At 47.8% G+C, this 17,979-nt stretch overlaps 2 protein-coding genes across 3 annotated transcripts; one reads left to right on the top strand and one right to left on the bottom strand.

The window, feature by feature from the left end:
* Positions 1-4,634: 4,634 nt before the first annotated feature.
* On the bottom strand, positions 4,635-9,842 carry LOC125510536 (E3 ubiquitin protein ligase DRIP2). 2 transcript variants are annotated; one of them, XM_087521715.1, is made up of 8 exons: positions 9,368-9,842; positions 8,389-8,488; positions 7,057-7,384; positions 6,464-6,891; positions 6,301-6,351; positions 5,962-6,034; positions 5,803-5,840; positions 5,151-5,293 (listed from the first exon to the last, which is right to left on the bottom strand). In XM_087521715.1, exons 1-8 carry the CDS (start codon positions 9,750-9,752, stop codon positions 5,284-5,286), a joined length of 1,413 nt encoding a protein of 470 aa, XP_087377841.1. In that variant the 5' UTR covers positions 9,753-9,842; the 3' UTR covers positions 5,151-5,283. The 2 variants fall into 2 exon arrangements, with proteins under 2 accessions (XP_048531709.1, XP_087377841.1); XM_048675752.2 differs by lacking the exon at positions 5,803-5,840 and having other exon boundaries at positions 4,635-5,293.
* Positions 9,843-15,244: 5,402 nt separating this feature from the next.
* On the top strand, positions 15,245-16,229 carry LOC125507339 (elongation factor 1-beta-like). Its single transcript, XM_087523752.1, has 4 exons — positions 15,245-15,289; positions 15,504-15,631; positions 15,744-15,905; positions 15,993-16,229. Coding segments are annotated over exons 2-4 (285 nt in total). The 5' UTR covers positions 15,245-15,289; positions 15,504-15,510; the 3' UTR covers positions 15,995-16,229.
* The last annotated feature ends 1,750 nt before the right edge of the window (positions 16,230-17,979 follow it).

Genomic DNA, 17,979 nt, shown 5'->3' with positions numbered 1-17,979 from the left:
ACTCCCGCTCAGAAAAAACCCGACTTAGACGGATGCCTCAAACGGATCTTAAATATTCAGACTAACGGGCACCCCTCATATCCAGCCTAAATGTAGGGCGGATATGGGGAGGCTCGAGCGCACCCATCACATCGGAATGATGGTCGGGTCCCACACGCAATCGCCCAGAAATCCAACAGTCCGACAGGCGTCTCCTCCGGTGGGGGTGTGAATGTCGCATGGCGCCGCTCCGGCTAGCTGCCCAAGGCCAAAGTCCGGCTATTTAAGTTGGCTAGCGTCCTCAACCCTAGCCACAACCTCTTCCTCCCCCTCTGTGTCGCCAGCCCGAGCACATTTCTCTCCGTCTCCACCTCCCTCTTACCTTGCCGTCCGACATGGCCCGACAAAAGAAGACCACCTATGCTGCTAACGCCGGAGCGCCGCTTCTAGATCAAGGAGGAGATACGGGCCAGGCGTGTTGCCTGCATCGCAGTCAGCCTGCCTCCAGACTAGCCGGAGCCGGAGGAGGGAGAGGAGCAATTGTCGGTTCTGATGGAGGATCCGGAGGAGGACGAGGCGGAAGAGTTGGTGCTGGTTGTGGGCTTCTGCATGGAGGACGCCATGGTGGACTTCGCGGTCGCCCAAGCGGCGGAGATGGCGGAGCAGCAGGCCATCCTGGAGCCCATCCAAGGTAAGGCGTATGTCAAGGCTAACCGGTGGTTCATCCGGTAGGAACGGGCAGCGACCGACGCACTTTTTGCCGAACTTGATGCGGAGGCGGAGGCCGATGCAGAACTGCCAGATGACAAGAGTCAGAGTTGTGGTTGACGCCCATGTACCCGAAGCTAGACACAGAGATAGCGGACATCTCCGATGAGGATTATGAGGATTCAAATCCTTCCGAAATTCTTTGTTTGTGGATAAAGCAAAACCTAAGACCAAACTACGCTATAACAAGTGGGGATGTGGCTTCTAGAATTGGGCTATTTGAAGTCTCAAATCCCATAATTTCTAGGAAAAAACAAATATTTATATTCTACAATCAAATTGGACGAAAATATAGTTCACGCGCGAAAATGTGGTCATAGTATATGGAGATTTTTGTGGTGGTGGCAACATGGACCTTATGAAAATTCGTTGATGTGACTTAAGAGGTGGAAATGATATCAGTGAAGGAAATATGCCCTAGAGGCAATAATAAAGTTATTATTTATTTCCTTATTTCATGATAAATGTTTATTATTCATGCTATAATTGTATTAACCGGAAACATAATACATGTGTGAATACATAGACAAATAGAGTGTCACTAGTATGCCTCTACTTGACTAGCTCGTTGATCGAAGATGGTTATGTTTCCTAGCCATAGACATGAGTTGTCATTTGATTAACGGGATCACATCATTAGGAGAATGATGTGATTGACTTGACCCATTCTGTTAGCTTAGCACTTGATCGTTTAGTTTGTTGCTATTGCTTTCTTCATGACTTATACATGTTCCTATGACTATGAGATTATGCAACTCCCGTTTACCGGAGGAACACTTTGTGTGCTACCAAACGTCACAACGTAACTGGGTGATTATAAAGGTGCTCTACAAGTGTCTCCGAAGGTACTTGTTGGGTTGGCGTATTTCGATATTAGGATTTGTCACTCCGATTGTCGGAGAGGTATCTCTGGGCCCTCTCGGTAATGCACATCACTTAAAGCCTTGCAAGCATTGCAACTAATGAGTTAGTTGCGGGATAATGTGTTACGGAACGAGTAAAGAGACTTGCCGGTAACGAGATTGAACTAGGTATTGAGATACCGACGATCGAATATCGGGCAAGTAACATACCGATGACAAAGGGAACAACGTATGTTGTTATGCCGTTTGACCGATAAAGATCTTCGTAGAATATGTGGGAGCCAATATGAGCATCCAGGTTCCGCTATTGGTTATTGACCGGAGACGTGTCTCGGTCATGTCTACATTGTTCTCGAACCCGTAGGGTCCGCACGCTTAAGGTTTCGATGACAGTTATATTATGAGTTTATGAGTTTTGATGTACCGAAGGAGTTCGGAGTCCCGGATGAGATCGGGGACATGACGAGGAGTCTCGAAATGGTCGAGACGTAAAGATCGATATATTGGACGACTATATTCGGACATCGGAAAGGTTCCGAGTGATTCGGGTATTTTTCGGAGTACCGGAGTATATGGGCCTTATTGGGCCATACGGGAATAGAGGAGAGAGGCCAAAAGGAAGGAGGCGCGCGCCCCTCCTCTGATCCGAATTGGACAAGGGGTGCAGCCCACTTTTCCTTGTTCCTCTCCCCCTCTTTCCTTCTCTCCTACTCCAGAGACACAACAGTTGATCATTGATCTCTTAGCCGTGTGCGGTGCCCCCCTCCACCATAGTCCTCGATAATATTATAGTGGTGCTTAGGCGAAGCCCTGCGACAGTAGAACATCAAGATCGTCACCACACCGTCGTGCTGACGGAACTCTTCCCCGACATTCTGCTGGATCGGAGTCCGGAGATCGTCATCGAGCTGAACGTGTGCTAGAACTCGGAGGTGCCGTAGTTTCGGTGCTTGATCGGTCGGGCCGTGAAGACGTACGACTACATCAATCGCGTTGTGCTAACGCTTCCGCTTTCGGTCTACGAGGGTACGTAGACAACACTCTCCCCTCTCGTTGCTATGCATCACCATGATCTTGCGTGTGCGTAGGAAATTTTTGAAATTGCTACGTTCCTCAACAATCAGGGCTATATGCTTCTTTGTGGTCAGAGGCAAAACTATGCACATCTCACATATCAAACAGGGTAGTGGTGAACCAACATGTGGTTGGATGATTAGAGGGACTGTGGTATCCCCAGCCCATCAGGGTTCAAATCCTGGTGCTCGCATTTATTTCTTGATTTATTTCAGGATTTTTGGTGATGCACATTCAGTGGGAGGAGACGTTCCTGTTGACGACGAGGTGCCTACAGTGACTTTGTAAATTTCAAGATGACATGTCGGCTCAGTCTTTCGGAGGTGCTCATAAGGGTAGGGTGTGCGTGTGTGCGTTCATAAGGTGTATATGAGCGCTTGTGTCTGTACTATGTTAAAAAAAAACAGGGTAGTGCTCACTTTTATGACGGCATTGAGTTAGGAATGCGGAGAAAAAAAAATATTCAGCCGTTTTGTTGCTCATGCCTTAGACTTTTCTCAATGTATGGAAGAGGAAGGAGAAACATTTGTACTCCCTAGTTATCAACTAGAGCAACGCTACACGGACGACAAAACTCGGACGATTCATGCACGACATGAGAATCCAGCCGTGCATGCATGTGTACAGCGTAGCAACGGCGGCTGGATTGGTAGTCGTCCTCACATCGTCCATCTTTTGTCGTCTCTATAGCAGTTTCGTATAAACTATTTTGAACGAAAAGAGTTAACTAGATAACTTGTTTTATAGTGCAATTACTAGGGATCCAACGCCTATGCATTTCTGGTGATTGGTACTCTAATTATAATCACACTTATGTGCACGCTCGATTATCGAAGAAAAGAATGTGTGATTTCTGTTGTTGCCATACAATATCTACCGAGCTAGTGAACAATAATGTACAAAAGCATGGACTATTTTTTTACAGAGGAAACATATATATTCATTGTTGCATATATTACAAATGTAACAAGTCTACTAATATATCATAATGAGATGAAATCGTTTCTCTCAATTGTCTCTTTTGCAGATGCATCACTTAGAAAAACATTGTCGTGAGTCGCTCTCGTTTCTTTTCATCGTCCTTAACGCCAAGCAAAAGGTTGGTAAACAACGTGAGAACATGTCACTATGCCTTGACCATCTAAATATGCGAACTTTGAATCATGGTTGCAGTGTTCATATTGTGCTTGTTGCTCTTCCTCTCTTTAGAGAGAGTGAGAAGAGGGCAAGGCTGTCAGCGATGTGCTGGATTGCTGAGCCACCAACCTTGGAGCTCCAGTGGTCTAGCTCGCAATGGAGCCATGTCGATATTGCCTCTAGAGGCCTCCTACGTGGCTCTGGTGCTCCCGGTCTTCAACATGCTTGTGAGTAACAAACAATGGTTGTTTCTAGGACGAGTATTGTATTTGATGTGGTGCATTTTTATTATTAGTATTTTACTTGCAGTGAGAATGGATTATTTGTGTGAGTCTCTTTTTGAGTTTATTGCAAGTGTTTTGTTTCTGTCACATTAAAGGTTAGTTTATGTTCCACACAACTAGTAAAACTGTTGCATAAATTTTTGTGTAATTGACATATATGTACTTTATTTTGTTGCATTAGTTTAGCTTTTTCCTGCACTCCGCTTCCATGCTATTGGTTTCCCTTGAACAATGCATAAACTATGCTATAGATTTCAACCATATATTCTGTTTTTACCACATGAATTACAACTTTGAGCCCCTGTCTGTTGTTTCCTGAAACCTCCATCCATGAGTACGGAGTACTTCATTGCCATGCATGAAACATTGACAAATTAATTCTTGCTTTCTCAGAAAGAAATAAAAGTAGCACATCTATATGATTCAGGATACTGCCCTCGAAAACAAACATGGTTCAGGATAAGAGTTGACTTGTCTGGCCTCTCGAGATACTGTAAAGCTAGGAAGACAAACATTGTACAATCCAACATAACACCAGTACCAATTCGACCTTACATCTTTATAACAGCATTTAATTCCATGCAGGTCTTCTTTAGGAGTACCCATTAAATACATGTCGTGCTACAACAAGTCATGACACAACCAAATGGCAATTTTCAATCCACTCATAGTCATAGTCACCTCTTACAATCAGAAGCATCAATGGTTGAGACCGTTCCCTCTCTTTATATCCAATCTAAAGATCATTTTTCATCTATCTTTGGTGTATAATAAATAAGAAAAAAATATGTCATAATGGAATCGAAGAACAACAACAACACCTACCAACATGAATGAATACATGAATATGTCGACGAGGGTTGGCTGTCGAGGGAGCCAGCCACATCGCGACGTTGTGTACCAACGGGGACTTCATCTTTCGACAACCTCTTCCATCGGCCCAGCAAATGGCTGGCTATGGCAGAAAAGACCCCACCTTTCAAAAGGAAATGGGTTGAATCATTACTGTGCACTCAAAGGTTCCATGGGCTTTGGCCGTCCATAATTTAGCACCATCACAAACTCTTCCGCGGGGGAGCCTACAATGGCCTGTGTTGCCTGTGCTGATCGCCCCCTCAGCCACAACTCTACTAAATTGCGCAGAGGTTGTGTAGGGTTCACTGGCTGCCCGCAGCAATTTATTTCCACCTGTAAATATGAAGATTAAGTACTATTCATATGAGCGAACATGACCAGTTGTGCTTACAGGGGCATGGCTTGTTCAAAAAAACTGGCCTGATATATCCTTGTGCAAAATGTTCTTGAGAGCCAGATGTTACATATATTTCTTATGAAAAAGATATAAGCAGCATGTAGGAGGAACTACATGTTCTTTTAGTAAGTAAGCACATGCCGCGAATTCAAACTATTAGGTGGTGGGACTCTACATCCACTAACTGAGCTAGGCTTGGTTTACTATTATGAGAGTGAAAAATATAATATGCAGTGAAACTATTGCATGGTAATGTGTGATGAGCATATGAAAGCCGACAGTTTCAAAAAAAGTTCAAGCAAAGTTTCAAGTTTTATTATTGCTCGGCATATTTCATCAAAACACCTAGACGGCAGACTCAAGCTGTACGAATTTTACTCCCCGTTATCAATATAACATGAATTTTGATAGGTGTGCTTTACTGTTCAAATGGCAAGAAGCGAACCATATTGGAGAACAGATAGCAGAAATGAGATCACTCTCCTACATCCAGACAAGAAAAGAAACTTATATTTCAAATCCCAGTCATTTATACAAAAAATATCCAGCTGTGCATAAAACAGTAATTTATGCATCATATATGGCACACAGATGTTGCTCTTACCTCGGACTCACTTGGGAGACTGAGTTTCTGCACAAGGTACTTTTGGATAGATGAAGCAGGTATATTTGCATCTCTGATGTAAAACAGTTAGTGCATTAGCCACAGGGAACTCTCACAGGGATATAGTTGAGAAATAACACAAACGCATGCTTATGGTGCTGTTTAAAAGGTTAACGTCTGATTTCAATGTGAAGCGATCAACATTTCAAGACATGGCGAAAAAAGGTTACTGAGGTTTGTGCTTATTTATCATTTATCTACTGATAACCCAGCTTGTAAATTTAAACAAGACTTGTTAACGTCAGATTTACAAAAAACAGGGTAGAAATACAAGCTTACTTTATTCGCAAATAGTGTGAAGGTATCTGTGGTAGAGGCGAGTCTCCTTTCCTGACAAATATAGTGGCACAGGAAGATAAGATACAAACATGTACGAGTTGTTGCTTCTTCTGAATTTAAACAAAGTGATGCTATGACAGTGTGATAAACTGATTATGCTTACTGTTCGAGTGAGGCAACCAACGAAAACCATATGCAGTTGAATCTCTTTTCGTTCTGCATAAGTGCCCCATCAGGGTCCCCATCGGCTGCAGCTCGAAGTCCGCTCCTTCTCCGCCCAGCCCCTTTAAATTTCCTTTTTAGCGTCACTGGTGGAACTGGAGCATCTTTCTTATCATCCTCAGTTTTGGGTCTCTTCGGATGCTCTTTTGGGCTTTTTATACCATTTGTGCTACTGGGAGAACCATTAAGCTGCTCTCTTTTAACACCTGAACCTTGTAAACTCGACCTAAAGGATTTTGTCCTGTTTGCAGCTTCGACCAAACAATTTAAAGGTCTCCAGAGCTCAGCATTATCTGCCATGTCCTTACTATCATCTTCAGTATCTTTATTGCTGGAATAGTTAGATGCCTCCTCCGCATTTGACAATATCTGGACAAAAAAGGTTCAAGTTACTGCAGAGGTGTACAGTCTTCTAGCTAATACCAATTGTTGTTTTGAGAACACGGTGCACATTCCACAGCTAACTCCAATGCAACTATTTTCTAAAAAAACTAACGCAACTAGCATGAAGATGCTAATGTGTCGTTTGTTTACCTGTCTCTTTGTTTTTGGCACTTTGCCCAAATTAGCAGGCAAGCTTGAGCTATGAGCACTCTTGTCACTGTTTTCCTTTTTCACAGGATTGTCAACGGTAGGACCAAGGCTGTGCAAGGCAGCAGCAGCTTTCCTGGTAACTACCTTTGTCCGCCGTCCAGTCGATCCTGTTGGTGTTAATCTAGGTGTATGGACCACTAATGAAGAGATGGATCTCTCTTTCCTTTTATTAGGAGGTGAATCAGGAGATGCAACATCTTCAGCCTTAATCTTCTTTCTTTTGAAGGGGAAGATTTTGGATCTTACATCTTGCAGACTGTGGTCAGCTCTGAATACAGGAAATGTGCAAATACAGGTATAAGGAATACATATATTAGAAGAAGAAAAATACTGTTAGGGTCTTTTTTAGAAACACTAAGTACAATGTAAGCACCCACATGCACACCACCACACACTCCCACAGCGGGTACTGCAGACTGGAATCACGGAACATCAAGATTGGCATACTATTAGGGTCTTTGCAAAACTATTTAGGTGTATATTATGGTAAATATAACAGCTTGTTTTAACAGGAAAACTATGAGTATGACAAACGGACTGTTTTCGCAGGCCATGAATGAACTTGACATCAACCAACACTTTCACAGGCTACCAATAGTCCAATATAGTCAAGTGAGAGGGAGAAAATCGGCATCAAAGCACTGAAAAAGACACCGCAGCAAAACAAGAAACAGAGCAAGCTTTCTTTTAGAGTATTATGACAAGTGGGAATCTCTGTTTCAAATTACTTATCCCGAAGGGCCCAAGACCCAATCTTTATTCAGGTTGGAAGAGTTTAGGCACAAAACCCTAGTCTGTATAAAAGGCAACAAGTGTAGCCAATCAGAAACACAACAGCCTACCGCTGAAATAGGCCCTTATGATTTCAAATTGCAGTATCATTAGCGTAGAAACTAGATAGCATACAACTGAAGCAAACAGTATTGGTGTATTACAGCATTCATATAAAGTTGTGGCTGTGTTGCCGACAATTCTAAGATGCGAGGGGCCTTAAAAATCTATGTGTTCACCGCATTTACGCAGATCGTTACTAAGTTCCAGGGCAGGTTGCAACATTTGTACACTTTATTCCAGTGTGTTACCTCCTATTGTGTTCAAACTTTGGTAGCAAAAAATTGAACTGAGCTAATAAGTTCTACATGTAGTACTAACTACTGCAAAGTTATTTTACGATAACAAAAATATCCAGAAAAGCTAACAATAAGGTGAAAACTGACAGTACCGCGCACAAAGTGGAAACAATGGAGTACATAGTCGTAAGCATAAGCATACCTGAGCTTCTCGACTGGAGTGCAGCCAAGATCAATGTCACATACTGGGCAGGACTCTACCTCCTCGTCATTAAACTTCTTGTATATACACTTTCTACAAACTGCATCAAATACAAAATTAGAGCTCTGAAATAATGAACAGAGTAAGATAAATTCAGTAACAAGTGAAGTAAATAGAGGAAACATAGTTTCCCACTACTGTTGTACACTCAGCTCAACAGTTAATGATAGGGTCAGACACCTATCTGTAGAACATACTCCCTCTGTAAAGAAATATAAGAGCGTTTATATTTCTTTACGGAGGAAGTACCGTGGAATAAACAATGAAAAGAAGCATCACGGTTACCCAGGAAAGAAGGAACAACAGAAATGCTGCAGAAGCAACTCCGAGATCGAGATCGAGATCGTATGGGGTGACAGTGTGATAACTTCCATGCTGAGTAGGCGTCAGTTATTTCTAGTTAGCCCCAGAATAGGCAGAGACGTAAGGTAATGAAACAGAGAGTCTACATGGACGAATAGCAGAAGCATTTCAGGAGTGTGGACAATAAATAATGGCTAATCAAGTCTTGGTCATGAATGAGGCGTCATGGCAAGCACTCGAACTGGGTGAAGGAGTGGCAGCGATCCAGGGCGCGGCAGGTTTAGGATTGGCATAGCATCCATGCAGATCGATGACCGACGAACAGAAGCAGAGGCCACGTAAAACAGAGCGGGCGGCGACGACGACTCATGCGACGTGGGGTGGGAGCCAGGCCCTGCAAGCTGTAGTAAATTAAGCGAAATCCCAGCGCGCGCGAGGCGTCAACGCGCCGGAGCGGACGAGCGCCCACGTCCAGGGGCGACGGCGGGGGCCGAATCCCACGTCCCGGATGCGCCGTACGCGCTGGCCAGATCAGGGACGTCGGGGAGAATCGTGGCGCGGCGGAGGCAGAGGAGGAGGGAGGGAGGCGGAAGGGGAGGAGAATTTGGTGGCTCACATGTGTGGAGGCACTCGGAGACGGTGGTGGCGTCGCGGAGGAGGCGGTTGCAGAGCGGGCACGTCATGCAGCGGGCGAGCAGCTCCCGCTTCACCATGACGAGGCCCCTGGGCGCGCAGGGCCGCCTCCCTCGCTTCCGCCCCCTGCCCCTCCTCTCCCCCTCCTCCTGCTCGTGCCCGTCCTTGGCCTCCTCCTCCTCCTCCTCCCGGTCCACCGCCTCCTCCACCTCCGCGGGCGCGTCCTTGGCCTCCTCCGCATCCGGGTTGGGCTCGGGCGCCGCCTCCTCCGTGGGCATGGGGTCCGGCGGGGGCGGCGGGGTGTCGTCCTCGTCGTCCTGGCGCGGGCGCGGGGGCGGGGGCGAGGCGGGGTCCGGGTGTGGCTGCATGGCTGGCTAGCGGCGCATGGGTCGTCGATGGTCGTTGCGGGATGGTGGAAGGGAGGGGAGGAGAGATCGAGGGGGGGGGGGGGGGGGGGGGGGGGGGGTGAGGGAGGCGGAGAAAGGATGCGTGGTGCGGTGCGAGGCCGAGAGCGACCAAGACAGGCAAAAGGGAGGGAGAAAAAGGGAAAAAAGAAAGCGGGCGAGCCGCGACGCGAGCGCGAGCTGGCGGTTCGTTAACGTGTCGTCCCAGCTGGGCTGGCGCGTCGTCTATCGTTGGTGCTGCTCTCCTCGCCTCCGATTGTTCCGTCTTGCTGCTGAAGATTGGTGATAGTATGCGCTTTTTGTGCGGCCGATGTGGATGCGGATGCGATCTCGGTTCATGGTTGGTCTCTTTACGTACGTGCGTGCAAAAAACAGTGGGCAGCAGCGTGGTTTCTGTTCCGGGAAGGATGAAGAACGACATGTTTTCCACACCTGACAAGTGCTCTCTGTTCTCTATCGACAGATAATCAAAGCTCTTTTTGGTCAGAGATTTGAGATGGGTTTGTTGGCTGGGTTTGGTGCTAATCACTGGGCACTGGTAGCGCCCCGCATGTTCGGGCTGCATGTTTATTTTATTTTATTTTTTTATTTTGAGGGTTCGGGCTGCATGTTTAGAGTAGTACTTTGTTCGCTGCTTTGCTTTAAGCCGGCTCTTAACTAGCCCCGAGAATTACATGCGGCCGTTCAGTGCCCGTGCCAGATCGGGCAAAGAACCCTGGCTCTACTAGTAGTATCTATACATCCCTGGTTGAGTGGTTGTGGCTGGCGCAGTTCCGTTGCAAAACGTACGTACCCGCCTGTAGAAGATCGTATGGTCTGGCGGTGCCAGGCGCATTGTGCTCTGCTATTCCTGAGAACCTGCTGTTGCTGAATGCTGGTCGCCGAGAGAGAGGGCGACGGGGAGGGACGAGAAGTCGTGCACTGCAATCTTATCACGAAAGCGTGAGGCGAACCTGCCACCCGGGTGGAACGGAACACGCGTGCCGTACGTATGCTGCCGGCCATGTACACTCGGTCGTGCTTCTGCTTTGTGAGAGTGAGTGTCTGTGTATGTGTTGAGAGACGCGGTGGCGGGCCCATGGGTTTGGGTCGCGTCGCGCGCACAGATGGAGACGGGCACTGGCACAGGCTGGTGCTGGTTTCCTGGGAGGCCGCACGGGCGTTGCACCCGTACGGTTGGGATGCGTGGGATGAGACGGGACGGCGATTCGCGACGTGACCTGCATTCTTGTGCAACCAAACCAGGGGAGAAATGATTGAAAATAAAGTAGAAAAAATGGATGCCTTGCTCGAAAATATGAGCTACGTGAGCTGGCACATAAGAGCGTCTATCAAATTCGGCCCTCAAACGTCCACGAATACGTTACTGACCGAAGCGGACAATCCTCGATTTATGTCCTTCGTATTTGTTTATCTCATATCTGATACACTATGTTCATACCAAGCATGCAAAGTGAATAAAAAGTACGTAGATCATCACGCCGACTATGAGACGGGACATGGATACGCACATTCCGATCACCAAGGAATCTCGAAACAAAGTTTACATAATCTACATTCACGACGGGCGGGTTCTAACTATAGTGCTAAAAAACTAGAAATTAATGACATGCACGGCAGCAATTCACCACTTCCTCCCCAAGTTCTTTGCCCTTCTAGTCGCCGCCGTAGTTGTAGGTGTTCGTGGCAGGTGGATCATTCGAGTCGTCGGAGTCAAAGCCGTGTTCGTCGTCGTTGTCGTCCGTGGAGGAACCAAAAATGAAGATGAGCCCCTTCATCCGACGGATGGCCCGGTGACGATGTCCAGGACTAGGGGGTCCCAAACTATGTTGGCCCGCAGTCCATCGGCCGAGCTTATGGCCCACCAATTTCGTAAGGAAGGACTTTGGAAGCCTCAAAGTCCTGGCATAGTTAAGAAGGATTCAGATTGTTTCTCCTTGTCTGTCTTGCTTCTGAAGATTGGTGATCTGTGCTTTTGTGCGCCGGATGCGGATGCGGATGCGATCTCGGTTGGCCTCTTTACATATGTGTAAAAAACAATGGGCAGCAGCGTGTTTTCTTTTCCGGAAAGGATAAAGAACAACATGTTTTCCACACGTGACAAGTGTTCTCTGTCTCTAGATAATCAGTGCTCTTTTTGTCAGACAAGAGAATTGAGATGGTTTGGTTGATTTTTTGCAATTAATCACGCATAGCCTAGCCTGGCCTGGCCCACTAGCAGTAGAGTACGTGCCCCGCATGTTGGGGCTGCAATGCATGTTGCTGCCTTGCTGCTCACTTTAACCCGGATCTTAACTAGCCATGAGCCTTAAATACAACCTACTACAGTGACCTGGGCTCTTCGTGTTTTGTTGTGTTTTTTTATATTTTTTTTGCCTCGAGATAAGAATGGGTCGCATCCCTGGCGCTGGCGCAGTTCCGTTGCAGAAAGTGCATGCCCGTGCCAGCCTGCCGGCCGCATTATGCCCTGCTATTCTGAGAACACACTGCTTGATCCGAGAGAGAGGAGAGGGAGAGGGCGACGGGGAGGGAGGAGCAGGAAATGGTGCAATCTTATCACGAAGGGAAAGCGCAACCTGCTGCCCCACCCCGGGTGGAACGGAACACGCGTGTCGTATGCTGCCGGCCATATACCTACCTAGTAGCACACTCGTGCTTCTGCTCCTTGTCTTTGTGGTGAGTGAGGGACGATTAGCAGAGCAGAGTAGCGGAGGAGGAAGCCGGCGTCGCGCGCGTAGATTGACATGCCGGTGTTTGTTTCCTGGGAGGTCGCGCCTGCGGGCGGGTGTTTGGATGGTCGTGTGGGATGGGACGACGATTCGCGATGTGACCTGCATTCTTGCGCGGAGAGACTAAAATTTCATGTTTTGATCATTTTCTCGAATCTATTTGAGATCTGACCCTAGTTTGAATTTTTTTCGAGATTTGACCCTTTTACTACCGTCAGGGACCATGGCGGTATGGTATAACAGGCTACCGCCAAGGACCCTGGCGGTAGGGTTGTATGCCCTACCGCCAAAAACCTTCTAAGTATTGAACACAGTGCGTGCTCGTGCCTACCGCCAAGCACTTTGGCAGTAGGGTTGTGCAGGCTACCGCCAGCCTGTTTGGCGGTAGCGATGTTTCCAACCGCCAAAGTCTCTGGCGGTAGGCTGTTAGACCCTACCGCCATGGACTCTGGCGGTAGTAAAAAGGTCAGATCTCGATTTTTTTTTCAATCCAGGGTCATATCTCGAATAGGTTTCATAAAAGGGTCAAAACACGAAATTTTACGAAGCAGAGCAATGATGAAAATAAAGAGAGAGAAAATGCAAGAATATCGATAAACCTTAATTTTACATCAAAGTACTTTACACTTACCAATTGCAATCTTATCGTTTCTTCATGTGTCTGGCAGCAATTGTTCTCTATGGGGAAACAGTCAGTAAAGAATTCCAAGAAATTTTCAATGTATTCATTTTCAATCATGATAGTAAAAAAAACAATAAAGGTAATAAAATTTACAACCGTGTCCGTGGAGCCCCTAGCGACGACTACAAGCACTGAAGCGAGCCGAAGGTGCGCCGCCGTCATCGTCCCTCTCTTATCGGAGCCAGACAAAACTTGTCATGGTAGATGGTCGGGAATTTATCATGCTAAGCCCCATAGGACCAATGCACCAGAGCAGCAACCATCACAAATGAAGAAAGTCGTAGACCAGAAAGATCAAACTTGTAAACACTCAAACAAAGACGGACGAAAATCGGATCCAAACAGATCCACCGAAGACCGAACGAATCCCGCGAGATCCGACAAAGACACACCTCCACGTGTTTGATGATGCTAGATGCACCGTCGAGACGAGAGAACGTGGGAGACATTATTCCTACTAAGGGACATTATCGTCGTCACACAGCGTCAACCAAGACACTGCACCTAACAAGAACAAGAACGGGGTCCCTCCCATCTGCGGCCGGGGGAGGGGGGTGAGATCCTCCACACCTCCATGGCCCGGAGGACACCAGAGATGAGGTGGACTGGCGATGGCGCCGACGAGAGTAGAAGGAGCTTTTCTTGTTGAGGAGTAAAGAGATACGGGTCCTCCCCGACTTTACATTCTTCTTGACACAATCTTAACTAATCTTAGGCGTACGTGTGAATCCCTCTAGTTTTCCTCCCATGATCCTTGGCCGCTACGACAAACTCTCCCCTGCAGACTTCATCGACAGGTCCGTGGAATCGCCGCCCTTTTGCCTGCCGCTTTGACGGCCGGCGGCAAGGAGGATAAATCTGATGCGTCCGCTCCGGTGAGTAGTTTAAGTTAGGATTTTTTTTTTAGACCTTGGAGGTGCAGTACTCGGACAGATGACAGTGTTTCTTCTTCAACTTTGTCTTCTGGGCTCCGGTCCTTCTCGAGTTCGTCCGTCTAGACGTAGTCGACGGAGCTCCAGCGCAGATTTTTGTCGTCTCCTTCGGGCGGTGAGGTAAGGATTTCTCGTCATGTGGTGAAATTTTATGCCAGGTGTTTCAGATCTATGCAAGGGTTCAACAACGACGACTACAGCTCCAGGGCGCTCGTCCTTAGGGACACCTGCACAAAGGCTTCTCAGTTGTAATCGACTAGGTCAAACCGGCTTCGATAGGGGAACGGCGACAACATCACGTTGGCGGCTCGTTCTGGCGGCAACAGTGGTCGTCCGGTGGTCTCGGAATCTGGACGTGATTTTCATTATGTCTGAGATGATTTGTACTTTCCGTGAACTTTTAGAATAATACTCCTCCGTCCCGTAATATAAGAGCATTTTGACACTAATCTCAGTCCTCTAAAAAAAACTCTGAACTAAGCTCAAAGGTTTTTGTTTTGTTTTGAAAGGAACTAGTCTCTGAGGTTTGAAAAGCGAGGACGCGCCGCTGGCAAGGCAAGCCGTTGACTCGTTCCATCTTCACCGGGCTGTACCAAGCAGAAGACCGTGATGACATCCACACGCACACAAAAAAAGATAGACCGTGATGACGATGTGATCAAACGGGAGCAACCAAAACACCGCTACTTTCCGGACATCGTCAGCAAAGACCACGCTAGGATGGAAATATACGGAACGTTTGAATCGTCGAAAGTTGGTTTGGTATTTTCACAGAACGTTTTGACTCCCGAGAGCAATTTTCATTGTTTTTTAGTTTGGAGGATTGCGTGCCGAACGTGGAAGTTGCCTTGCATCAACCTCGACGCGGCCGTACGCCTTTCCGTCCAACCCGGCCGTGCAGTGCAGTGCACGCACCGTGGATTGATCGTCCACGAGGCGGGACCTGTCCGGATTCGAGTTAGACACGCCCGATCGACGCACGCACGGAGCCCTCCCGAGCCGTGACGCCGTCGGCCTTCTCGATCGGTTGCATGCCTATTTAATTTGATGGCGGTCATCACGTCACGTACGCCAAACGCTCCAAACCCTAGCCGCCCCCTCTCCGTCTCCGGATCCGTCGCCTTCGTCGTAGTCGGTCGATTCGCGGCGGCTCCACCTGTGAGTCTCCTCCCCTGGAGTAGTCTTCCAAGAAGTCTCCATCCGTAGCGTAGTAGCGTTTGCTTTGCGTCACGTCGCCTTTACCTCGTCGACACCCAAGTCCACCATCAAACCGCCGCCATCGCCTGCCCACGTATTTTTGGAGATAAACAATGTCGCCGTTGTAGTTTGCTTTATTTTCTGACACTTGTGTAACCCTACTCACTATCTACAGAGAATCGATGGCGGGCGCGAAGTCGTCGGTTCTGCTCGACGTGAAGCCGTGGGACGACGAGACCGACATGGCCAAGCTCGAGGAAGCCGTACGGAGCGTCGCCATGGAAGGACTGACATGGGGTGCATGTATGTTTGACTTCCTTCTTTCTTTCGAAGCTATGTTTGACTTCCTTGCTACCTCTTAATCAAGAACTTGATTTTGGTTAAGTATCTGAACTATGCCACCTTGTTCTCGCAGCCAAGCTTGTTCCGGTTGGGTACGGGATGAGCAAGATGCAGATCATGCTGACGATCGTCGACGATCTCGTGTCCGTCGACGACCTCATCGAGGACCGTCTCTGCGCCGAGCCAGTCGACGAGTTCGTGCAGAGCTGCGACATTGCCAGCTTCAACAAAATATGTGCGTGCCTAATCCGGTCGTTCAGAATATTTTAGCTAGCTGCATCTTTCTGCTTTCCCTTCGACTAAACCTGTCTTATTGTCGCAGGAAATTACTCGTCGGATGCGAAGAAGCAGAATGTGATTTCGCAGCACAAGATTTACTAGCTAGTTGATTTTCTGGTTACCGAGTTATTCTTAGTTAGAGTAATACTTTGTTATTGTTTCGTCAGTCGTCATGTGCTTCCTTGTATTCGTTGTTTCGAGGAAGCCCTCTTTCCTCTGTGCAAGACTCTGTTTTTTTTTTTTTTTGCTTCTATGAAAGGTATTTAATGTGGATGGTCAACTCGTTCCTGAGCACGATGAGAATATACGGCATGCCATTGTCAAACATACGAATCCGCGGCTGCGAGATGGCTTGACGAGAGTCAAATAATCAGCATCGAAGTGCCAAAAGGTCACCAGCTTACATTTGCGCGTTCATCAGTTTGTTTTTCTCGCCAAAGGGAAAACAAAGTTTGTCTACGACACCGCGGAGGGGGGATGCTTTGCGGCTGTCCACTCAAATCCCCACTTTTCTTTCATTTCATCTTTGTGTCCTTTCTTGCTTTTCATTCATACCCTCCTCGTCCAATGTCCTCGACATCGTAGGATGTTTGCGGCCCGCAAACGCGCCTCCACTCCTTGGACTATAACGCCGTCACAACCATCCCTCCGCAGGCAGGTACCCCCCCCCCCCTCCTGCCAACGACGTCATGGCCGACACCACAATCGATCAATTGACATTGAGCTTTTTCTTTAACTTATCGTTGTTTTCTGGAGTACATGGCGGGGTACTTGATGATCGAGGATGAGTTGATGTGCGAAGCGTGGTTGGTCATAGATGCGGAGTTTATACGGCATCCATCAACGCAATGTGAAGTCGATATCGCATCAATGATATGCCATCTGCAACTCGGTCATGAAGTTTCACACTTGTCAAGGAGGAGTCCAAACACAAGAGTACGGCTACACAACCCACCAGGAAAGTTGAAGCGGAAACGAAAGAAAGGTGAAGAAGATAAGGTTGTCCATTCACCGAGGGTGGGCATTTGGACCAAATCCGGATATTCGGGCTAAGGCCTGACAAAAGGGCTCCCTGCATAGCTTTCTAGACCTGCTTTTTCGGATCTAGCCTGGGCATCTGGACTTCGGTCCGGACATCCGGCACCTGGAGCACCTGTGGAGCCCGAGCCATGGAGCATCTATGGTCTTTTGTATAACTCCATCATTGTTTCCATTGAAATTCGGGGAGCTTTATTAAAACTAGAAGACATTAGAGCATCTACAAGTGCGGTCACTAAATTCGGCCCCTCAAACGCTCGCGGACATAGGAGGGCGCATCCACGGGCACTTCAAATCTTGTCGTCCACATTCGTGTATCTCATATTCGTTACCCTATACCCATACTAAATCATGCAACGTAGATCATCAAATGGACATAAAATTGGACATGGAAATGCACATTTTGATCACCAAAGGATCACCACGATCTCCAAAACATCGCCAAAGTTCACACAATCCATTTAAACGACGGGCAAGTATAAACTAGATTAATACAAATTTTAAAGTAAAGACGAAGACGTGAGGAGCTTCACCACTTCCTCACCAGCCCTTTGCCCTTCCGGCCGCCGTCGCTGTTGTAGGCGTCCGCGACAAGAGGCGGGTCATCGGAGTTGATGTCGTCGTCGGAAGAAGAGGAGATGATGATGCAACCCTTCAAATGTCGGACAACCTGCTCCTGCTTGTGCTTGAGCTTGGCCATCCTCGCCACCTCTGCCTCCGCCGCTCCCGCTCGGACTGCTCAATGGCTAGCCGGGGTGCCTTGGCGTTCTTCCTTTGGAGCCGGCGAGGTTCTGTCTCCGCGGTCGTAAGTGACGGGCAGTAGACTCGCGCGAGAAGCCGCTTCTTCTTATCGGGCACCGCCGGCAACCCGCAGCGGCAGTGAATAGGTTGCTCGACCGCCTCCCTCTCCCTTACCCATTGCCTCTCGCGGCGGGTGGCGCACACCTTCGATTCCAACATGCGCGCTCGCGGCGTCGGCGGAGCGGGCACAA

The sequence above is a fragment of the Triticum urartu genome, chromosome 5A (assembly GCF_056163025.1).
Source record: "Triticum urartu cultivar PI428250 chromosome 5A, HENAU_Tu73, whole genome shotgun sequence".
In the NCBI taxonomy this organism is placed as follows: domain Eukaryota; kingdom Viridiplantae; phylum Streptophyta; class Magnoliopsida; order Poales; family Poaceae; genus Triticum; species Triticum urartu.
This window is presented reverse-complemented; position numbering and strand designations above follow the sequence as displayed.

Bases quoted from the DNA above. Each gene is read 5' to 3' on its own strand.
- LOC125510536 (XM_048675752.2), bottom strand. From the start codon at position 9,752: ATGCAGCCACACCCGGACCCCGCCTCGCCCCCGCCCCCGCGCCCGCGC. The intron at 8,489-9,367 runs GTGAGCCACCAA...TATTTGATGCAG, and splicing joins CTCCGAGTGCCTCCACACAT to TTTGTAGAAAGTGTATATAC. The intron at 6,352-6,463 runs GTAAGCATAATC...TATATTTGTCAG, and splicing joins TTGGTTGCCTCACTCGAACA to GAAAGGAGACTCGCCTCTAC.
- LOC125507339 (XM_087523752.1), top strand. From the start codon at position 15,511: ATGGCGGGCGCGAAGTCGTCGGTTCTGCTCGACGTGAAGCCGTGGGAC. The intron at 15,632-15,743 runs GTATGTTTGACT...TTGTTCTCGCAG, and splicing joins AGGACTGACATGGGGTGCAT to CCAAGCTTGTTCCGGTTGGG.